This window comes from Bactrocera neohumeralis, unplaced genomic scaffold, assembly GCF_024586455.1.
Source record: "Bactrocera neohumeralis isolate Rockhampton unplaced genomic scaffold, APGP_CSIRO_Bneo_wtdbg2-racon-allhic-juicebox.fasta_v2 cluster09, whole genome shotgun sequence".
Classification (NCBI taxonomy): domain Eukaryota; kingdom Metazoa; phylum Arthropoda; class Insecta; order Diptera; family Tephritidae; genus Bactrocera; species Bactrocera neohumeralis.
The window spans coordinates 25,587,427-25,607,653 of NW_026089622.1; the positions used below are offsets into that span (position 1 = coordinate 25,587,427).

The following is a 20,227-nucleotide window of genomic DNA, read 5'->3' on the forward strand; positions in this document are numbered from 1 at the left end:
ACAGGCGACAAAAAGTTGGTCAACAAATGTACTCCTTTATTATCCATCCATTTGACATAACTTATGCCATGGAAACTCGTTGAGTAAATATCGCCACGCTTCATTGTTTTGTCAGCAGGTGCAGTTTTTGGAAGTTGTTTCCTGTTAGTTCGAACTGTTCCACACGCCTTAGTATTCTGATCAATCAGCTTATATTGTAGTAAAGGTGAATTGAAGAAGTTGTCCATATAAACTTCACATCCTAAGCCTTCAACCTTTTTCGTTAGCTGTAGTACTATTGATTCACCTAATCCATACTCGATTCCAGAAGTTCGTTTGCCCGTATATAGATCAAATTCAAATAGATAACCGGTCGCAGCATCACATCGGCACCATAATTTGAAGCCCCATTTGACAGGCTTATTTTTTATGTATTGCTTCATTACATTATAACCCTTAAATTTTATCATATGCTCGTCGATTGATTGTTTTACTGTGTTATTGAGAGCATTTTGAAACGATACATTGAAATGCTCTATTATTGGCCGAACTTTGTATGCCCTATCATAATTAGAGCTAGTTGTGTCTCTTACCGCTTCGTTGTTACAGAAATGAAGGTTCCGGCGAATGTCTTCGAATCGAGCCCTTGGCATAACATTCGATATGAATTGTACTACCATGTCTGGTTCTGTAGACCAGTAGTCCCTCAATGATGGCAAGATATGATAGCCCATGACTACATTCATCCCAAGAAATGCTTTCATTTCTTCGAGATCAATAGTAAACTCCCGTCCATTTTGATGAGCATATCGTATTGACTCCGATACTATATATTGCACTATATTATCAAAATTTGTCGCTGAACGAAATATATCAAAGGGAGTCAATAGTCCATTTTCAGCTTCTTGACAGATTTGCACTTTCCTGAAGTCGTATTCCACATCACGAAAAACATTTGGTGCGTATGTTCTCGAATTCCACTTGAAGACGGGTTGATGCTGTGCTTCGTTTACAGGTGTTGATGTGGAAGGCTCCGGTCTTGTTGAGTCAGTATGTTCAGTTATCGTACCGTCAATTTCCACGTCCACAATCCCTTAATCATCATCATGAGTCAAAAGCCTTTGATCCTCTTCCTCAAGCAGTAAATTGTCCTCTTCGTCACTGTTATCAGCCATCAAAATCTGTTGCACTTCATTTTCTTTAAGTTCGAAAAGGCCGCGTCCTTTGCGAAACATAATCTGTAACGACACGAATAAGAAAATGAAGGGTAATTGACGAAAAACATCAGTACGACAACATAATTATAAATAGTATCTCTCTACGGCCATAGGGACATCGGTGTCCCTTTATGTTTATTATGACTTATCGTTATACACAACATAAATAATAGTTTTATAAATATATAAAATAAAAATTTACTTACCAGGCTATGATTATTTCACACTGTAAATTCTTAAAAAATAGTTTTACACCTTTTATGCACTGTTACAAAATACTCGATTCGCGCGCTTAACGAAGTCTCAGTTTTCAATAGCCATAGACAAAGAACGATATTTTTTTTGTGTTGCCAGCATATAAAATGAGAAACGTACGTTCAAAAACTATAAGATAAAATAACAAAAAGATAAAATAAGTTTTTTAATTACTGTTTTATTGTATTATTTCTATTTGGGACACCGGTGTCCCCGTGGTCGTCAAAGGGTTAACTATATATAGTATATAAGTTAGCACCCCATACATTCAAAAAGCATCATATGATGCATTAATATCATATGATAAAAAGCAATATAATATGACACCACTAAATCGCTGAGAGTGCGACACGTGTAGTGGCAACTTGTGGGAAGCGCAACGTCAGCGAAGTGCCAACCTGTGGGAAGTGCAGCGTCAGCAAACTCCATACCCGTTGCAGCGGCAAACGTAGGTTTAGAGTTAAGCGTAAATAATTGTAAAATTCAGTTCTTGCACAGAATTCAATAAAGGAGCATAGCTCTCAAAAAAGGGGCATTGCTCCCAAAAAAAGGACCATAGCTCCCAGAAAACATTTTTTTTTGTAAAAATAACGAAACGATTTTTAACTGGCGTCCGAGCAGGGACCAGCGCGCATAAGTGGTAATTGCCTGAAAACCAAAAAGTAAGGCTTCGCGAGTGGAGAACGGTAGTGATTGTGAATAAAAAAAAGCCTGAAAATGAAAAAGTAAGGCTCCGCGATTTAAAAACAAAAAAAGTGTGTGGAAAACAAAAAATACAATAAATACTGTGTTAACGAGCGGCTACAACGCACAACGTGGGATTTTTAAACGCCGAGGGACCTCAGTACTGTTAAAGAAAAGGAACAACATCGGAGCGCATCACAACATCATATGGAAAGCTGGAAACACCTAATGTAAGATTTATAAAATATTATATTTTTTTTTATTATAAAGAATATCATAAAGAATACGGAATTTGAATTGAGAGAAAATAATTATTCGACACAAAAAAGAAAAAAAAGAAATTATAAAGAATATTATTAATATAAAGAATACGGAATTTGAATTGAAAGAAAATAATTATTCGACACAAAAAGAAAAAAGAAATTATAAAGAATTTTATTATTATAAAGAATACGAAACTTGAATTGAAAGAAATTAATTATCCGACACAAAAAAGGAAAAAAAAGCCTTAAATTAACGTAAGCTTTGCAAAAAGATTCTAATATTGTCAAAGAAAGTACTATTACAAAGAATTTTTTTTTTTTAAACTAATTAACTTAAAAGAAAAGATTATCATAATGCCGGATACAGCTGAAGAGCTAATTGAACAATTAAATCAAATGAGGAGAGACTATGGGCAAGCCACCCATCCTACAAATCCTTCCAACCATCCTTTAAACCCTCCCACCCCTAACCCAACTTCCATAACGACAATAGTTCGAGAAGTACTCGAACGAATGAGTACTCAGAATATTACTGACTTTACCGAACCCGACCACAGTGTGACACTGAACGCGAATAACATAAACGAACTAGATAAAATTCCGGACATGGTTAAATGCCTTAGGGAATTTTCAGGACGACCAGGTGAATTTAACTCCTGGAGGAAGAGCGTAGACAGAATTTAATTAGCGAGATAACAAATATCACAAATAATATAATTAAAACCATACAAAATGAAAAAGTTTAGAAATTGAAACATTTTTACAGCTAAAATACAAATTAGAAATAATTAAGGAAGAAATTTTAAATATTGTACACACAATACATTGGGCAAAAGCCAACATAATAAATTCTTTTATTCTATTAAATGAAGAAATAAATATTGTGAACGAAGTAATAGACAATAACAATATTTCATATGAAAATTTAGACGAAGCATTCGGAACTTCCGAAGTAAAAATTGCAACTAATGGCAAAATTATAATTTATATTGTTAGCCTCCCAACCGTAGATAACCAAAATTGTAAAACATTAGATATTAAGCAGTAAAACATAACGGGAGAATCAATAAAATCAATTTTAAAACAATTTTAAACTGCGAAAAGGGAATTTATGGAATAGAAAATTATTGTAAGAAATACAATTCCCTACAAATATGCTTAAGCAATAATGTAGTAGATTTAAGTAATGATACTTGTATAATTAATCTTTTAAAAAGTCGTTTGCCAAACTGAACGGAGGTCAACAACCAGCATACTATAGAAGAAATGGGACCTGGAATTTTACTTTTAAATAAATACAACGGAGAAATTTTAATAAACAACGAATCTACATTTCTAAACGGGACCTTCATCATTTTGTATACCAGCGTAACCATTGCTATCAACGGGAAAAAGTTCTATAGCGAAGAAAGAACAGCAAGTAAACCACTGCCAGCCATCCTACAACCGTCATCCGCACCACTCAAGATAGAAGAATTCCTCTCGCTGGAGATGCTGAAACAGCTTAACTTCAAAAATACAAAGGAAGTAAGTCTGTCAGAAGCAGCAAACAGAGTTAAATACGGAACCAGCATCACTCTAATCGTAATTTTAATAATCATCGCCTTAATTTTCGGGAAGAATCTTCTGATGAAACAAAAAGAAGAGGAACCCAATAAACTGTCACAACGCGCAATAGAAGGACTCGACCAAATTTTCAATACACCTAAAGATTCAAACGAGGACGTTTGAATTTCAAGGGGGACTAGTTAGCACCCTATACATTCAAAAAGTATCATATGATGCATTAATATCATATGATACAAAGCAATCGTGGGAAGCGCAACGTCAGCGAAGTGCCAACCTGTGGGAAGTGCAGCGTCAGCAAACTCCATACCCGTTACAGCGGCAAATGTAGGTTTAGAGTTAAGCGTAAATAATTGTAAAATTCAGTTCTTGCACAGAATTCAATAAAGGAGCATAGCTCCCAAATAAAGGGGCATTGCTCCCAAAAAAAGGAGCATAGCTCCCAGAAAACATTTTTTTTAGTAAAAATAACTAAACGTTTTTTAACTTATATACACAGTTAAGTATATTAATTGCTTTTTGATTTATGTATGTACTGGAAACTGAAAGAAGCACGTGGAATTTAAAATTGTATTCTATGGGAAGTAGGCGTCATTGTTTTCCGACTTCGTCCATTTTCACAATGGGAGATGATAATGTAAAAAAATGCTACGTACTAAATTTAGTCGACATTAGTTTGGACGAGTCCCGAGATATGGGATTTCACCAAAAAGTGGGCAGTGCCTCGCCCATCGTCCAATTTTCACACTGGCTCCCATAAATCTCTCTCATTCCATCTCGGTAGTAAGAATTAATGTTTCTGACGTATTTAGTTATTGATTTATCGCGCTTTTAGTAGTTTTTAACAGTAATGTCATATGAAAAGTGAACGGGGTTGTCCTCCGATTTAATCCATTTTCGCGTTGTCGGTAGAAGTTCCTATACGATTTCTACTCAAAAAATTTGGTTGTTGTAGCTTAATTGGGTTAGGAGATGTGTACATTAAACTTGCCAGAGGGTGGGGCCACGCCCACTTTAAAAAAAAAATCCTACAGATACCAAGTTTTAGCTTTATAACTTAATGGCGATTGTGAGCGTAGCAGTGATCCGATTACGCCCATCTACGAACTCCATTTTTTTTGTACTAAAGAACCTATATACCAAGTTTTGTTAACATATCTCTATTTTTACTCAAGTTACAGATTGGACGGACGGACAGACAGACAGACAACCGGATTCCAACTTTTCCCGTCATCTTGATCAGTTATATATACACAACCCTATATTTATCTCGATTAGTTTTAGGTGATACGTTTAACCGTGAGGTGAACAAAACTAAAATACTCTTTAGCAACTGGTTGCAAGAGTACAAATAAAGATTGTAGCAATGGTTTTAATTTACTAATCTTAGTTTGAAAAATGCACAAAATGTAGGCGTCTGGACCAGAATACCATTTTAACATAAAATCGAGCGCGTGTACTTATAGTCCGCTAAGAGTTTGTTTATTTATATATAGAAATTGTAGACATATTGAAGAAAATAAAAATTGAAAACCAAAATAATCCTTTTTCCAGGATATGTCCAGAAAGTAATAGCACTGAGTCGATTTAAAAAAGTTATTGAATCAAACGTTACAATTCTTTGAATACTTTTAAAATAGGCTCCTTCTGCGTCAATACAGCGCTGCCAGCGTGATTGCCAAGCATTGAAGGCGTCACGGAAAGCATTATCCAGAATAGCCTTCAGAGCCGAGGTGCATGTTGCACCGTCAGTGAGCACTTTTGGGATCATCTTCGCGCACACCTTGTCATTAATGGAATCCTCCGATTTTGAAAATTTTGAGGCATTGAAGACAACTTTTATTTTTGTGATTTCTTTCATCAGATTTACTATCGCATAATGTGGCAGAGTAATATATACTCTCTATGGTTTCTTCGCATGGGCTTACTTCCTCCGTGTGGTCAAAATGGAGGAATTTTCAGACCCTATTTTCTGTTTTCAGTTCGCCTTTTGTTAAGAAGGTTTTTTCATACCTAAAACTGCCATATGGCGGAGGTGTGGAAATAACCAAAGGCGAGTTTGATCGGAAATTGCACCGACAATTATCCGTTCTAGTAGTTGTAGCTTTCTAAAATTTTCACAATACTGATCCCCAGGGGTTATGGTTGATATTGTGAATTGAGGTATTCCTTTGAAATTACCACAACTTGAGCTGTCGTGATGGTAACTGGTTCTGTATCTAGTTCACTTAGAAACCATTCATTTTAAGTTTTGCTTTTTGTTGTCTTTATATTTTGCTATTTATTGTTTCGTACTTGTTTTTCCGGAACGTAATAAGACTGAGTCGATTTAAATAAAAATATTGAATCAATCGTTACAATTCTTTAAAAACTTTCCAAATTGGATCTCCTCTGTCGTCTCAAAACTTGCCTTTCATCTGCCTTTTCAGGCAAAGAAACAAACAAAAGCCCGGGAGGACCACATAGGGCGGCTGCGAAAGCGTTGGGATGCCTACTGTGATTAGGTAGTTGTTCACAGCAAGGTGGTGCGAGCCGGAGCGTTGTCGTGGTGCAACTTCACATCGGCTGCGATGTCTTGTCGGACTCAATTGACCCTTCGTTTGAGTCTATTGAGGACCTCTTCTCGACCCTCCAAAAAGGCCTAGTGCCACCGACACACCACTTCTTGCTAAAGCTACATCTGGGTAAGCCTGCTTGATCATATCAAATGTCTCTGTCGCAGATTTACCGAGTTTTACACAGAATTTAATCGCGTACCTCTGCTCTAACGAACTTTGCATTTTCAACTTGCACCACTCATAGAAACACGTAGTGAAAATGTTTGACTTGACTCTCCAGGAACACCGTCTACCGAATCCAGTCGGTGCGCGCACGCTCCGAAGTACAGTCGCGGCGTAAGGAAATCAGTCCTATTACTTTCCGGATACACCCTGTAGTTATCGCTAGGCGTTATGTAAATTGCGTCAAAAGTGAACATATTTCACAACAAAATATAGCATTAGTTTTTCGCCATGTGTAGAAGTTCACGCAAGTGAAGAAAGTTCTCTGAGCGCCTTTCACTTGAGAGTGGTCAGAAACGTTTCTTTTACGTATGTTTTTCAAGCAACTCACAACTCCCGGTCTTAGACCAAGTATCCTTTGGGTAGCCAAAAAGCATCGGTTTTAAGGCGAGCTAAGATGAGACGTCGAAACATTCCTCCATAAGGTTGTGCGCTAGTGCAAAATCGCCAGGGTGGAAAAAGAAGGTAGGTTTGTCACAATTGTCGGTAAAATAAGCCTCCATGATGAAACATCTCTCAATAAGTCAAGGCTAACCGACTTCTCCGCCGCCCGACATATAGCTATCTGTTGTACTAAATTCCAACATAGGAAAATTCAGCAAGCTACCTGGCTATCTCCGGATCGATAACTCATGAACAAAATCAACCATGTTGTGATAGACTGAAAATACGTCTCTAGTATTTTCTTCTTCTTCTTAATTGGCGTAGACACCGCTTACGCGATTATAGCCGAGTTAGCAACAGCGCGCCAGTCGTTTCTTCTTTTCGCTACGTGGCGCCAATTGGATATTCCAAGCGAAGCCAGGTCCTTCTCCACTTGGTCCTTCCAGCGGAGTGGAGGTCTTCCTCTTCCTCTGCTTCCCCCGGCGGGTACTGCGTCGAATACTTTCAGAGCTGGAGTGTTTTCGTCCATCCAGACAACATGACCTAGCCAGCGTAGCCGCTGTCTTTTAATTCGCTGAACTATGTCGATGTCGTCGTATATCTCGTACAGCTCATCGTTCCATCGAATGCGATATTCGCCGTGGCCGACGCGCAAAGGACCATAAATCTTTCGCAGAACTTTTCTCTCGAAAACTCGCAACGTCGACTCATCCGTTGTTGACATCGTCCAAGACTCTGCACCATATAGTAGGACGGGAATTATGAGTGACTTATAGAGTTTGGTTTTTGTTTGTCGAGAGAGGACTTTACTTTTCAATTGCCTACTCAGTCCGAAGTAGCACCTGTTGGCAAGAGCAATCCTGCGTTGGATTTCCAGGCTGACATTGTTGGTGGTGTTTACGCTGGTTCCAAGATAGACGAAATTATCTACGACTTCAAAGTTATGACTGTCAACAGTGACGTGAGAGCCAAGTCGCGAATGCGACGACTGTTTGTTTGATGACAGGAGATATTTCGTCTTGCCCTCGTTCACTGCCAGACCCATTTTCTGTGCTTCCTTGTGCAGCCTGGAGAAAGCAGAACTAACGGCGCGGGTGTTGAGGCCGATGATATCAATATCGTCGGCATACGCCAGCAGCTGTACACTCTTATAGAAGATGGTACCTTCTCTGTTTAGTTCTGCAGCTCGAACTATTTTCTCCAGAAGCAGGTTGAAGAAATGGCACGATAGGGAGTCGCCTTGTCTGAAACCTCGTTTGGTATCGAACGGCTCGGAGAGGTCCTTCCCGAACCTGACGGAGCTTTTCGTGTTGCTCAACGTCAGTTTACACAGCCGTATTAGTTTTGCGGGGATACCAAATTCAGACATCGCGGCATAAAGGCAGCTCCTTTTCGTGCTGTCGAAAGCAGCTTTGAAATCGACGAAGAGGTGGTGTGTGTCGATTCTCCTTTCACGGGTCTTTTCCAAGATTTGGCGCATGGTGAATATCTGGTCGGTTGTTGATTTTCCAGGTCTGAAGCCACACTGATAAGGTCCAATCAGTTTGTTGACGGTGGGCTTTAATCTTTCACACAATACGCTCGATAGAACCTTATATGCGATGTTGAGGAGGCTAATCCCACGGTAGTTGGCGCAGATTGTGGGGTCTCCTTTTTTATGGATTGGGCATAGCACACTTAAATTCCAATCGTTGGGCATGCTTTCGTCCGACCATATTTTACAAAGAAGTTGATGCATGCTCCCTATCAGTTCTTCGCCGCCGTGTTTGAATAGCTCGGCCGGTAATCCGACGGCCCCTGCCGCTTTGTTGTTCTTCAGGCGGGCAATTGCTATTCGAACTTCTTCATGGTCGGGTAATGGAACGTCTGCTCTATCGTCATCGATTGGGGAATCGGGTTCTCCTTCTCCTGGTGTTGTGCGTTCACTGCCATTCAGCAGGCTGGAGAAGTGTTCCCTCCATAATTTAAGTATGCTCTGGGCATCAGTGACTAGATCACCGTTGGGGGTTCTACAAGAGTATGCTCCGGTCTTGAAACCTTCTGTAAGCCGCCGCATTTTTTCGTAGAATTTTCGAGCATTACCCCTGTCGGCCAGCTTAACAAGCTCTTCGTACTCACGCATTTCGGCCTCTTTCTTCTTCTGTCTGCAAATGCGTCTCGCTTCCCTCTTCAACTCTCGGTATCTATCCCATCCCGCACGTGTAGTGGTCGATCGTAACGTTTCGAGGTAGGCAGCCTGTTTTCTCTCCGCTGCGACACGGCACTCCACGTCGTACCAGCTGTTCTTTTGCACTTTCTGAAAACCAATGGTTTCGGTTGCAGCTGTACGTAAGGAGTTCGAAATGCCGTCCCACAGTTCCCTTATACCGAGTTGTTGACGAGTACTCTCAGAGAGCAGGAGTGCAAGCCGAGTAGAAAATCGTTCGGCTGTCTGTTGTGATTGCAGCTTCTCGACGTCAAACCTTCCTTGTGTTTGTTGGCGTGCGTTTTTTGCTGCACAGAGGCGGGTGCGAATCTTAGCTGCAACAAGATAGTGGTCCGAGTCGATGTTAGGACCTCGAAGCGCACGCACATCTAAAACACTGGAAACGTGTCTTCCGTCTATCACAACATGATCGATCTGGTTGGCCGTTTTTCGATCCGGAGACAGCCGGGTAGCTTGATGAATCTGGAATCTAGTACTACAGACAACCATATTTCGGGCCCCGGCGAAGTCGATCAGCCTCAACCCATTTGGGGATGTTTCCTCGTGGAGGCTGAATTTACCGACCGTAGTGCCAAAGATACCTTCTTTGCCCACCCTGGCGTTAAAGTCGCCAAGCACGATTTTGACATCGTGGCGGGGGCAGCTCTCATAAGTGCGCTCCAAGCACTCATAAAAGGCATCTTTGGTCACATCGTCCTTCTCTTCCGTCCGTGCGTGGGCGCAAATCAGCGATATGTTGAAGAACCTCGCTTTGATGCGGATTGTGGCTAGACGTTCATTCACCGGAGTGAATGATAGTACTCGGCGACGGAGTCTCTCTCCCACCACGAATCCTACACCAAACTTGCGCTCCTTTATATGGCCACTGTAGTAAATGTCACAAGGACCTACTCGTCTCTGTCCTTGTCCCGTCCATCGCATTTCTTGGACGGCGGTGATGTCAGCCTTTATTTTTACGAGGACATCAACCAGCTGGGCAGCGGCACCTTCCCAATTAAGGGACCGGACATTCCAGGTGCATGCCCTCAATTCGTAGTCCTTACTTCGTTTTCCATGGGGGGGGTCTCTCATCCCAGGCTGTTTGCTAATTTTCATTGGTAGAATTTTTACGTGGCGGGTCCCAAACCCAGCGCACAACCCTGCGGAAGGGATGTTTCGCCTTCTCACTTTAGCTCGCCTTCAAACGGATGTTCTTAGGCTACCCAGAGGATACTTGGTCAAAGACCGGAAGTAGTGAGCTGCTTGAGTCATATGTAAAAGAATCGTTTCTGGCCACTCCCAAGTGAATGGCGATCAGAGAACTTTCCTCACTTGCGTGAACTTCTACATATGACTCCATCTTCTCTCCAAGCTACCTGGCTATCTCCGGATCGATAACTCATGAACAAAATCAACCATGTTGTGATAGACTGAAAATACGTCTCTAGTATTTTAGACCTACGTAATCTCCGAAGTCCTAGTATTGACGCGGACCACTGTCTTGTTGCAGCCTAGATACGCACCAGTCTCTGTGCAGCAAAAAATGCACATCAACAATCACAAGGAAGGCCCGACGTCCAGAAGCTGCAATCACGTTAGACAGTCGAACGATTTTCTACTCGATTTGCACTTCTACTCTCTGAGAGCACGCGTCAGCAACTTACGTACAGCTGCATTGGTTTACGGAAAAGACAAAAGAACAGCTGGTTCGATGAGGAGTGCCGTGTCAGAAAGAAAGCAGACTGTCAACCTCGCAAAGTTACAATCAACCACCACACGTGAGAGATGGGAAAGATACCGAGAGCTGAAGAGGGAAGCGAGACGCAGATAAAAAACGAGAGAGACCATAATACATGACTTCGAAGATTTTGAAAAGCTGGCAGACAGGTGGAAGTGTCCAAAACGGGGTATGCTGTTGTAGTAACCCCAGAAGAGATCTAGAGACTGATGCCCAGAGCATACTGAAATTATGGAGGAAACTTTACTCCCAACTGCTGAATGGTAAGAATGACTTAACAACTGGGGATGGAGAACCTGATTAACCAATCGATGACGAGAGTGCAGACGTACCATTGCCCGACCTTAAAGAAGAAGTAATTCAATCACGGCGTCGAAGAATTGATAAGGACCGTACATCACCCTCTTTTTATAAGATCGTATTGTGTGAAAGATTAAAACCCAACAGACTGACCTTATCAGTGTGGCTTTAGGCCTGGAAAATCAACAACTGACCACATATTCCCCATGCAAATTCAAATCTTGGAAAAGACCCGTGTAAAGAGGGTCGATCTGCACAGGCATGAACAATGATCTGATGAGATGAGTAGGCTTTACAAGTTTTTTGGATGGAAAAGTTCTCCAAAGGGTTTATGAATTGCGAATTGGCAACGGCGAATACCCTAGTCGATGGTACGATACGCTCTACGAGATATACGACGTCATTGACTTAGTTCAGCGAACTAAGGTACAGCGGCTACGCTGTTCCTACTGTGAAAGAAAGGCCTCCACCCCGTTGGAAGGACCAAACCTCGAAAATATAGAAGGACTGCTTCGCTATTGTAAACTCGACTATAACCGTAAACAGTGTCTACGCCAGTAAAGAAGATATAAGAATAAATTTTCTCCATCAATCTATTTCTACTTTATCAGTTATGTTTTATTGATTGACTGAAGCATTTTAAATCATAGGCATATATTTCCAGTTTTCATCCAAGTTCGAGTTTTTTACTTTTTTTGATTATTCGTTTATCAAGCCGATGACAATCAAAATCTAAAAATTTAGAATCCTGACAGTCAAAATATCGACTAATCACAACACCGACAAATCAAAACACCGACAAATCAAAACACCGACAAATCAAAACACCGACAAATCAAAATACTGACAAATCAAGGAAAGGTGGCGTTGGGGTGTATAACGTAATGCCGACAATCAAAATATCGAAATTTAGAATCCCGACACTCAAATTACCGTCAAATCAAAATACCGACAAATCAAAACACCGACAAATCACAATACCGACGAATTAAGAAAAGGTGGCGTTGTTCGTTCGAGGCCCTACGGCCTTCGGCCTCCGGCCACGATCACGCTCACGATCATAACCCTTAGTCGGCAGAATTCTCTTTCTGTGCTTCGATAGAAATAAGGGCGGACAAGATGGGATACACTCAAAATATCGAAATTCAAAATGCCGACACATCAAAAAACCGACAAAATTTAAATATGCAGCCAAATCAAAACACCGACAAATCAAAATACCGACAAATCAAAACACCGACAAATCAAAACACCGACAAACCAAAATGCCGACATGTGAAAAATGTTTTATCTTGTCCGCCCTTATTTCTATCGAAGCACAGAAAGAGAATTCTGCCGACTAAGGGTTATGATCCTGAGCGTGTTCGTGGCCGGAGGCCGAAGGCCGCAGGGCCTCGAACGAACAACGCCACCTTTTCTTAATTCGTCGGTATTGTGATTTGTCGGTGTTTTGATTTGTCGGGATTTTGATTTTACGGTATTTTGATTTGTCGGTGTTTTGATTTGTCGGTATTTTGAGTGTCGGGATTCTAAATTTCGAGATTTTGATTGTCGGCATTACGTTATACACCCGGACAAGATAAAATATTTTTCACATGTCGGCATTTTGGTTTGTCGGTGTTTTGATTTGTCGGTGTTTTGATTTGTCGGTATTTTGATTTGGCTGCATATTTAAATTTTGTCGGTATTTTGATGTGTCGGCATTTTGAATTTCGATATTTTAAGTGTATCCCGTGGCGTTGTTCGTTCGATTCCCTGCGGCCTTCGGCTTCCGACCACGTACACGCTTAGGATCATAACCCTTAGTCAGCAGAATTCTCTTTCTGTGTTTCGATAGAACTAAGGGCGGACAAGATTAAAAAATTTTAAAATGTCGGCATTTTGGTTTGTCGGTATGTTGATTTTTTGGTGTTCTGATTGGTCGGTGTTTCGATTTGTCGGTATTTTGATGTGTCAGCATTTTGAACTTCGGTATTTTTAGTGTATCCCATTATTAAGATAGTGAAATGAATTCTGTATTCTGGATTTCAGAATTTAGCATTGTTGGGTGTTGCTACAGAAAATATTTCAGACTCTTTCAGACTACAACCAAATTCAGTGCGTGGAAACCAGAGGGCGAAAGAACTGCATACTTATTTTTATATTTTAAGTGATTTCGCACTCCCTCATATTTACCGATCATATTAATGTGGTCCTCTCCACGGCAGTCTTCTAAATTTGTTTGCAAATTAAAGAGGCAATAGCTTTGGTTTTATGGATGCGACAATGGCCTGATTCCACCTATCTACAACACCAACCTTCCCTGGGTGTCAAGTTATCGCTTGCACGAACAGACAGAAAGTCACACGGAATTCAACTCATCCTAATAATTTATATAAATATATACTCTTATAACTACATATATATCACATGTTTTTATAACTTAATACTACCTCTTAATATCGCATCTCAGTTTTATTTTTTACTAGGTAAAATTGCGCTTACAAGGAGTTATCACGTGTTAAATGAAAAAAATATTTAATTTCAATATTTTTATCTGGCTAACGTACTCTATATAGGCTGCTTTTATAAACAGAATATGCAAAGTATACATGCAATGCAGAATATTCGTAAACACCATTAGTATGTATGTGTATGTAGCAGTATGAAATCGTTGAAGGCAAGACATCCCCAAATCATACGCATGAACTGTCAAAATGTGCATGAGTCTTATTTTGCACTGAAAATATTTAAAATGGAAATTTCGACGATAAAGTAAATAATTAATATTAAAATATATATTTTATTAAATTTTAAAAGTTATTTCATTTTATTTATTATTAGTTATTTATGTTATCATTAGGATAATACACAGTGCCATTCATAAACGCCAAATAAATGCATTGCATATTTTGACAAAATATATGATTAAAATATGATTTAAAAATGCTTTGGATACGCGTTTACTACAATGCAAAATAGAGCACCTTCTAAATATTTTTAAGTACAGAAATTTGATAAATGTAGTAATATGCACACATAACTGTTTTACTTTTATTCAAGACTTTTAATATATAGTACATTTAATTAACATACCTTGAACCCGTCATATGTCCAACTGCCAAATTTGAGAACACATGTTTGTTCGTCAAAAGGAAAATATTCTACATCTATTTCACAGGACGATTTGTAAATTGCTGGAGGTTTCCACTCGACTAATCCTTCTGAGTAAATTGTTGCTTTTGTTGCAAGCGTCACTTCGAAGTTACCATCAGCACTGTTGTTGTGATCAGCAAATATATTTCGTTTATTGTATATATATTTCAATTATGTGTAGTGTCATTATATACGGTAGTGTCTGCGGATGCTCATATATTTACATAAGGACAAATTTATAATATTATATTCAAATTTTCAAGGTTATTATTTATTTGTTCATGGGGTCTGATCACGTATTTTTGGTCTCAACTGGCATATTGCGTATATAATGTTATGGTTATACAAAGGTTCAAAGGAAATAAAACATAAAATAATGGTTGATAGAGAAAATGTTACGCCAACTTGGTAATCGTATCTTCGATGATTGGTTGGCTGCAACATTTTTATACTCTTGCAATATGCTGTTACAGAATATAATAATTTTGTTCACCTAACGGTTGTACGTATCACCCAAAACTAAGCGAGATAGACATAAAGTAATATGTATATAAATAATCAGAATGAAAAGACATTCTACTGACATTCCTATGTAACAGTGCTGATATGAGTGAAATCGGACTACAATTACGCCTACTTCCGAAATAACACAATTTTAAATTCCGTTTGATTCTTTCTCTTTCCTGTGTACACATCAAGAAATAATTAATATAATTGAATAAACTTTGCCCGGCTAATGCTTTTGAATTATGCCACCTGTTAAACAAAACTTGTACAAATTCAACTACCACTGTTCAAGCCCCTAGTACCGAATATGTGGACCAGAGAACTGCAAAACTCACTTTTTCCTTGAATCAGCTCATACGCAAAAGTTTCTATTCAAGTCCAATCACTGAGCGTTTTTTTATTCAAGCACAGTGAGTTTATTCATATGCGTTGAGTTTGCTCATACCCATTGAGTTTGCTCATAGGCGTTGAGTTTGCTCTTTTGTGTTTTTGTTTTCATTCAACAAGATCATTGTTGAGCCGAATGAGCGAACGCTTGAGTAGAGCTGTTTCAACACGAGCGTGAATAAACTCAGCAAGCAAACGAATTTACCGCAATTGAGCTGAATTTAGCTCAGTAGCGAAAACATTCACGAATGCCATTTTGAGCGCTTGAGCCGAATGTGCTGATAGTTCGGGTATTGATCGTGCATGAACATTTTTGCGCTCAACGGAAGCCGTTCTCTGATGTGGACCTTAGTATTTATAGTTGAATATTTACAGAAAAGAACGGTCAATGTATATACAGTCGAACTTCCATAACTCGAATCACTATTATCCCAAAAAAAACTTCGACTTACGGAGACTTCGAGTTATAGAAAAAAATTTTTTGTTAAAAAAACTCAATTGCTACTTTAGAGTATATTAAATGATGAATACGTATTTTTTGTTTAAAACACACATCACAGAAAACTGTAATAAGTTACAGTGAAGTGAAATATTCAGAAATTAGTGACTGAAAATTTTCTTTTTTTTTTTTTGGTATTTTCAGTAAAAAATGACTCTAATTTGTTTAAAGCCGTATAGTGCTCATCAGTTGTAGTGTCATTTGTTTGCAAATATAAACTCAATGTTCGGAAAGCATTTTCTTCATCATTTCTGGAAGGCTGGCGAATAGTTTCTTCTACCGATCCCTCGCCGTCACTCTCCGTTCCGCTTAATATTGGATCATCTAATTCAGGGCAGTAGTTCTCAACAATATCAGCATCTGTAGAAAAGCCAGTTGTGCAAAGGTCATTATCTACTGCAATATAATCCTGAAGAGTAGCACTGCAAGTTATTTTGTTTGCTTTTAACCATGCTTCGTAATCAGCTTCAATTACATTTTGATATTCATCAGTAGTACTTAAAAAACTCAGAGGTATGTCTTCTTCCTCTTCCCATTCAGAATATTGACCAAATCCAGCTTTTTTGAAGCAATTCGCTATGGTTTGATTTTTGACGTCAATATCCCAAGCTTTTGTTACATGATTGATGCAATCCATAAGTGTAATATCTTGTTTTTCGTTTGCCTCTATACGCTTTGGTGCTTCTTTTACTATTCTGGTACGATAAAAAACTTTCAAGTTTTGAATTACTCCCTGATCCAGCGGCTGTAATTAAGAGGTCATATTCGGTGGAAAATATGCCAGTTCAATGGCTTTCAGTTTGCTTTGTACGTCTTTTGGATGTGCTGGGCAATTATCAATAAACAATAAAATTTTTCGGCCAGTACTTTGAAAGCGCTTATCCAAATTTAGAACCCATTCTTCAAAAATTTGGCCAGTCATCCAGGCCTTGGAGTTTGCTTTAAAGTCTACGGGTAACTTTTTCCAATCAATAGAATTTAAAATTTTTCCGATCCATCCATATTTGCTGCTAGCATCAACGTAACCCGTTGCTTGCTATTCTTGCCTCCGTGGCATTTTTGGTTTTTAAACGTCAATGTTTTGTTTGGAAAACATTTAAAGAACAACCCTGATTCATCCGCATTAAAAACATCCCGTTCACATTACTTTTTTAATAAATTCGGCAAAACATCTTTTTTCCACTTTTCGCAGTTCACTTCACTAACGTCATTGCTTTCCCCACACGCTCTTTTATATCCCACAGCATACCTAAAATAAAAATTGAAATTTTCGCCAATTGAACGTTTTGTTCCCTACCTCTGCTTCCATTTATCAAGCCAACCTGTGCTTGCCATAAAATGATCATCGCCAAAGCGCTTTGCAAACTCCTTTGCCTTCTCCTTTAAAATTCCTCCAGATATAGGCCTGTTTTGATGTCTAGCTGCTTTGAATCAATCGAGGGTTGCTTTATCGATGTTCTGAAATACTGGGGTTTTAATCCTTTTACTACCCAGACGAACCCCAGATTCAAACGACGTAATAATTGATTCTTTATTCTTAAAAATCGTTGACACCGTACTGGCTGGGATACCAAATTTTTCAGCTGCTTTCTTTTTCTTTAAGCCACCTTCTACTTCTTTCAATAGTTTATACTTTACTTCAATCGACAAAGATTTCAAAACACGTTTAGTTGCCATGATAATTAATAAATACGATCTTATTTCCCTGTATCATCAAGTACGACTGACATCAGGGATAATAGGATGCCCAACTTATTCCAGTGTGAGAGCGCCTCAAAATAAGCGTTTTTTATAACATTTTCAATTGTGGCCACATCGAACAAAATAAGAATTTTTGGGCATCTAAATTAAAACGCCCAACGTTTATTACGATTGCAAATTATTATATATTGGACTTTTAATATATGGCGAAACCACTTAAATCCTTTTTTATGATTTTATGATATATTAAAACAACTGACTTTCGATCTTTCAATACTTAATAAGGTGAATTAAGCCTGTTAGTTGTCAATTAATGAATGTTTTTAATCATTTGTAATAGAAAATGATTTCTATTATGCATCAAATTACAAAACGTTTCATGAAATATGTTTAAATTTCGCATTTTCTTTGATTTTTATTGTTTTAAATTTTTATTAACGATCTTGCACGGCGGCAACAAATTTCTCCGTTCACATATATTTTTGGTATAGCTTCAATCTGGCCGTTCCAGTCATTCCAATTGCAAAACGTCGAAACCTACCCAATCCAGTCAACTGTCAAAGTTCGGTAGGTGAGCGGCTCTCACATTTCCAGTGACAGGAGAGTTGGGCATCCCATTATTCCTGACTGACATTTATGCACTGAACTCAAGAATGATAGAAAAGAGATTACGCATTGCGCAGGTCCGTTATACTAAACATACAATTGCTTACGTCACACGGCGCAGTAAAAAATTTGGCAGCTATAAACTCTACTACTCTAACATTCTTGTTAACAAGCAATATTTACTTGCTACTCAAGCTATTTCACGAAATTTATGAGCCGTGTGACGTAGATGCGCAGAACGAAAAATGTTTTGTCTCTCATCTGCGCAATCTTGTACTCTATCATTCTTGCACTGAACTGATACATACGAAAACAAAAATAAGCATTTGATGAACAAAGAGGGAATTCCCCGAATAAAAAGACGGTTCAAAAAAATAAGCAAATAAAAGAAAAATGTAGAGCGAAAGAGAGAAAGTACAATACTGCGAGTTGTAGAATGAGAGAAAAGCACATTACTTCGAGTTATAGAAGTCATAATTATGTATTTTCGTTCGAGTTATGGAGAGAACTTCGAGTTACGGAAGGAAATTTATATGTTAGTTCGAGTTAGAGAAAATTCGAGTTAAAGAAGTTCGAGTTATGGAAGTTGGACTGTATATACAAGTATATCTGTGTATCAAAAAAGGGTTGAATTCGGTCAATACTTTCCTGAGCCTCCATATACCTAATATAAACATTTTCAAACATTAAACTACATGTTTCGGCCAATATGTAAGTTATCCTCATAAAATTAGTGCTTCTAATGGATATATTTGGATATATGTATAGGATTAGACTCCTAATAACTAACAAGCCTTATGTACCTGAAAGTATAACCCTGGCGTTCATCATTGCAAATTGCAAGAGTATGAAATGTTCGGTTGTACCCGAACTTAGTACTCCTTACTTGTTTATTATTGTATACATGAAACTGCTTAATTTAATTGTAAGAAATTAATTATAATTTACTTCAAATACGATATGAAACTTATTTTGGACTTAAAAATTTTTTTTCTTTAATTTTTTACGCAAAATGTACATATATACACACATATCAACTCTAAAGCCTGATATCTTTTCGAACATATAAAAAAAACGCATTTTCAGGCCCAGAATATCTTATCAAATTTTGATATTTTCAAGTGCCCAGATTATAAATTTGCTCATGGAAGTATCAAATGTCCCCTTGTTTTGTGATATTACTACGTTATATTTTAAGCTTGTTTCGGCTACTTCGTAATAAAACGTATCTTTCCAGTCATTATTTGGGTTCTGCGCACCGTGAAAGGAATTTATAATTAATAAATAAGTATTTCTGAAGCTTAGTATGGAAAAGTTGAAAGGCGATGGTTCTCAAATACGGCAAATAATGCAAGATAGAGATTTATCAAGTGCTGAACATATTGAGCGCGACAGACTGCAAGCAATATCTGTCAAATATTAAAATACACACGTTCTTATGAACACAGTTATTTAGACAGCTGCACGACTACACGACTGCAGGTCGTCAGTTGTCGATTTCGCTAACTTCAATATATTTTTATGTTGGCAACGACAGTAGAGAGATGAGGTAGAGTGGTGATGCCACCAATATGTAAAATGTAAAATTATTGAAAACTCTAACAAACCTGAAGTTATTTTACAAATAAAAGCATAAAATAGCTCTATTATATCATTGGTAATAACAATTGATAATTTAAAATTAGTCACGTCACACACTAGCTCAATACCTTAAACCGTAAAACTACCTTTTTTCTTGTTTTCCAACGAAGAAATAAACCGGGAGTATTTATTGAGAAAAATCAGAAATCACAACTTCAATTCAAGGCTTTTGGTTTTTTATGATAAATACAATTTTGATACGATTTCTTTATGAAACAAACTGAGGTCGAGCGATGAAACCAATGAGGTCGAGCGATGAAAAAACTGCGGTCGAACGATGAAAAAAATGAGGTCGAACGATGAAAAAAATGCGGTCGAACGATGAAAAAAATGAGGTTGAGCGAAGAAACAAATGAGGTCGAGCGCGCGTTGTTACTTGCTTGAGCGTGACGTTGAAAAA

The 20,227-nt window shown here is 38.3% G+C and overlaps 1 protein-coding gene across 3 annotated transcripts in view; it reads right to left on the reverse strand.

Moving 5' to 3' along the window:
- LOC126764234 (acetylcholine receptor subunit alpha-like) overlaps window positions 1–20,227 on the reverse strand; it is a 192,349-nt gene that overhangs the window by 142,060 nt on the left and 30,062 nt on the right. The window contains exon 2 of one of the 3 annotated variants that reach the window (XM_050482039.1): window positions 14,427–14,607. The exons of 1 other annotated variant lie outside the window; for it this stretch is intronic. In XM_050482039.1, coding sequence (XP_050337996.1) covers window positions 14,427–14,607 — 181 coding nt within the window. Of the gene's footprint in view, window positions 1–14,426; window positions 14,608–20,227 lie in introns of those variants that run through there. One more of the 3 variants, XM_050482041.1, reaches the window with a different exon arrangement.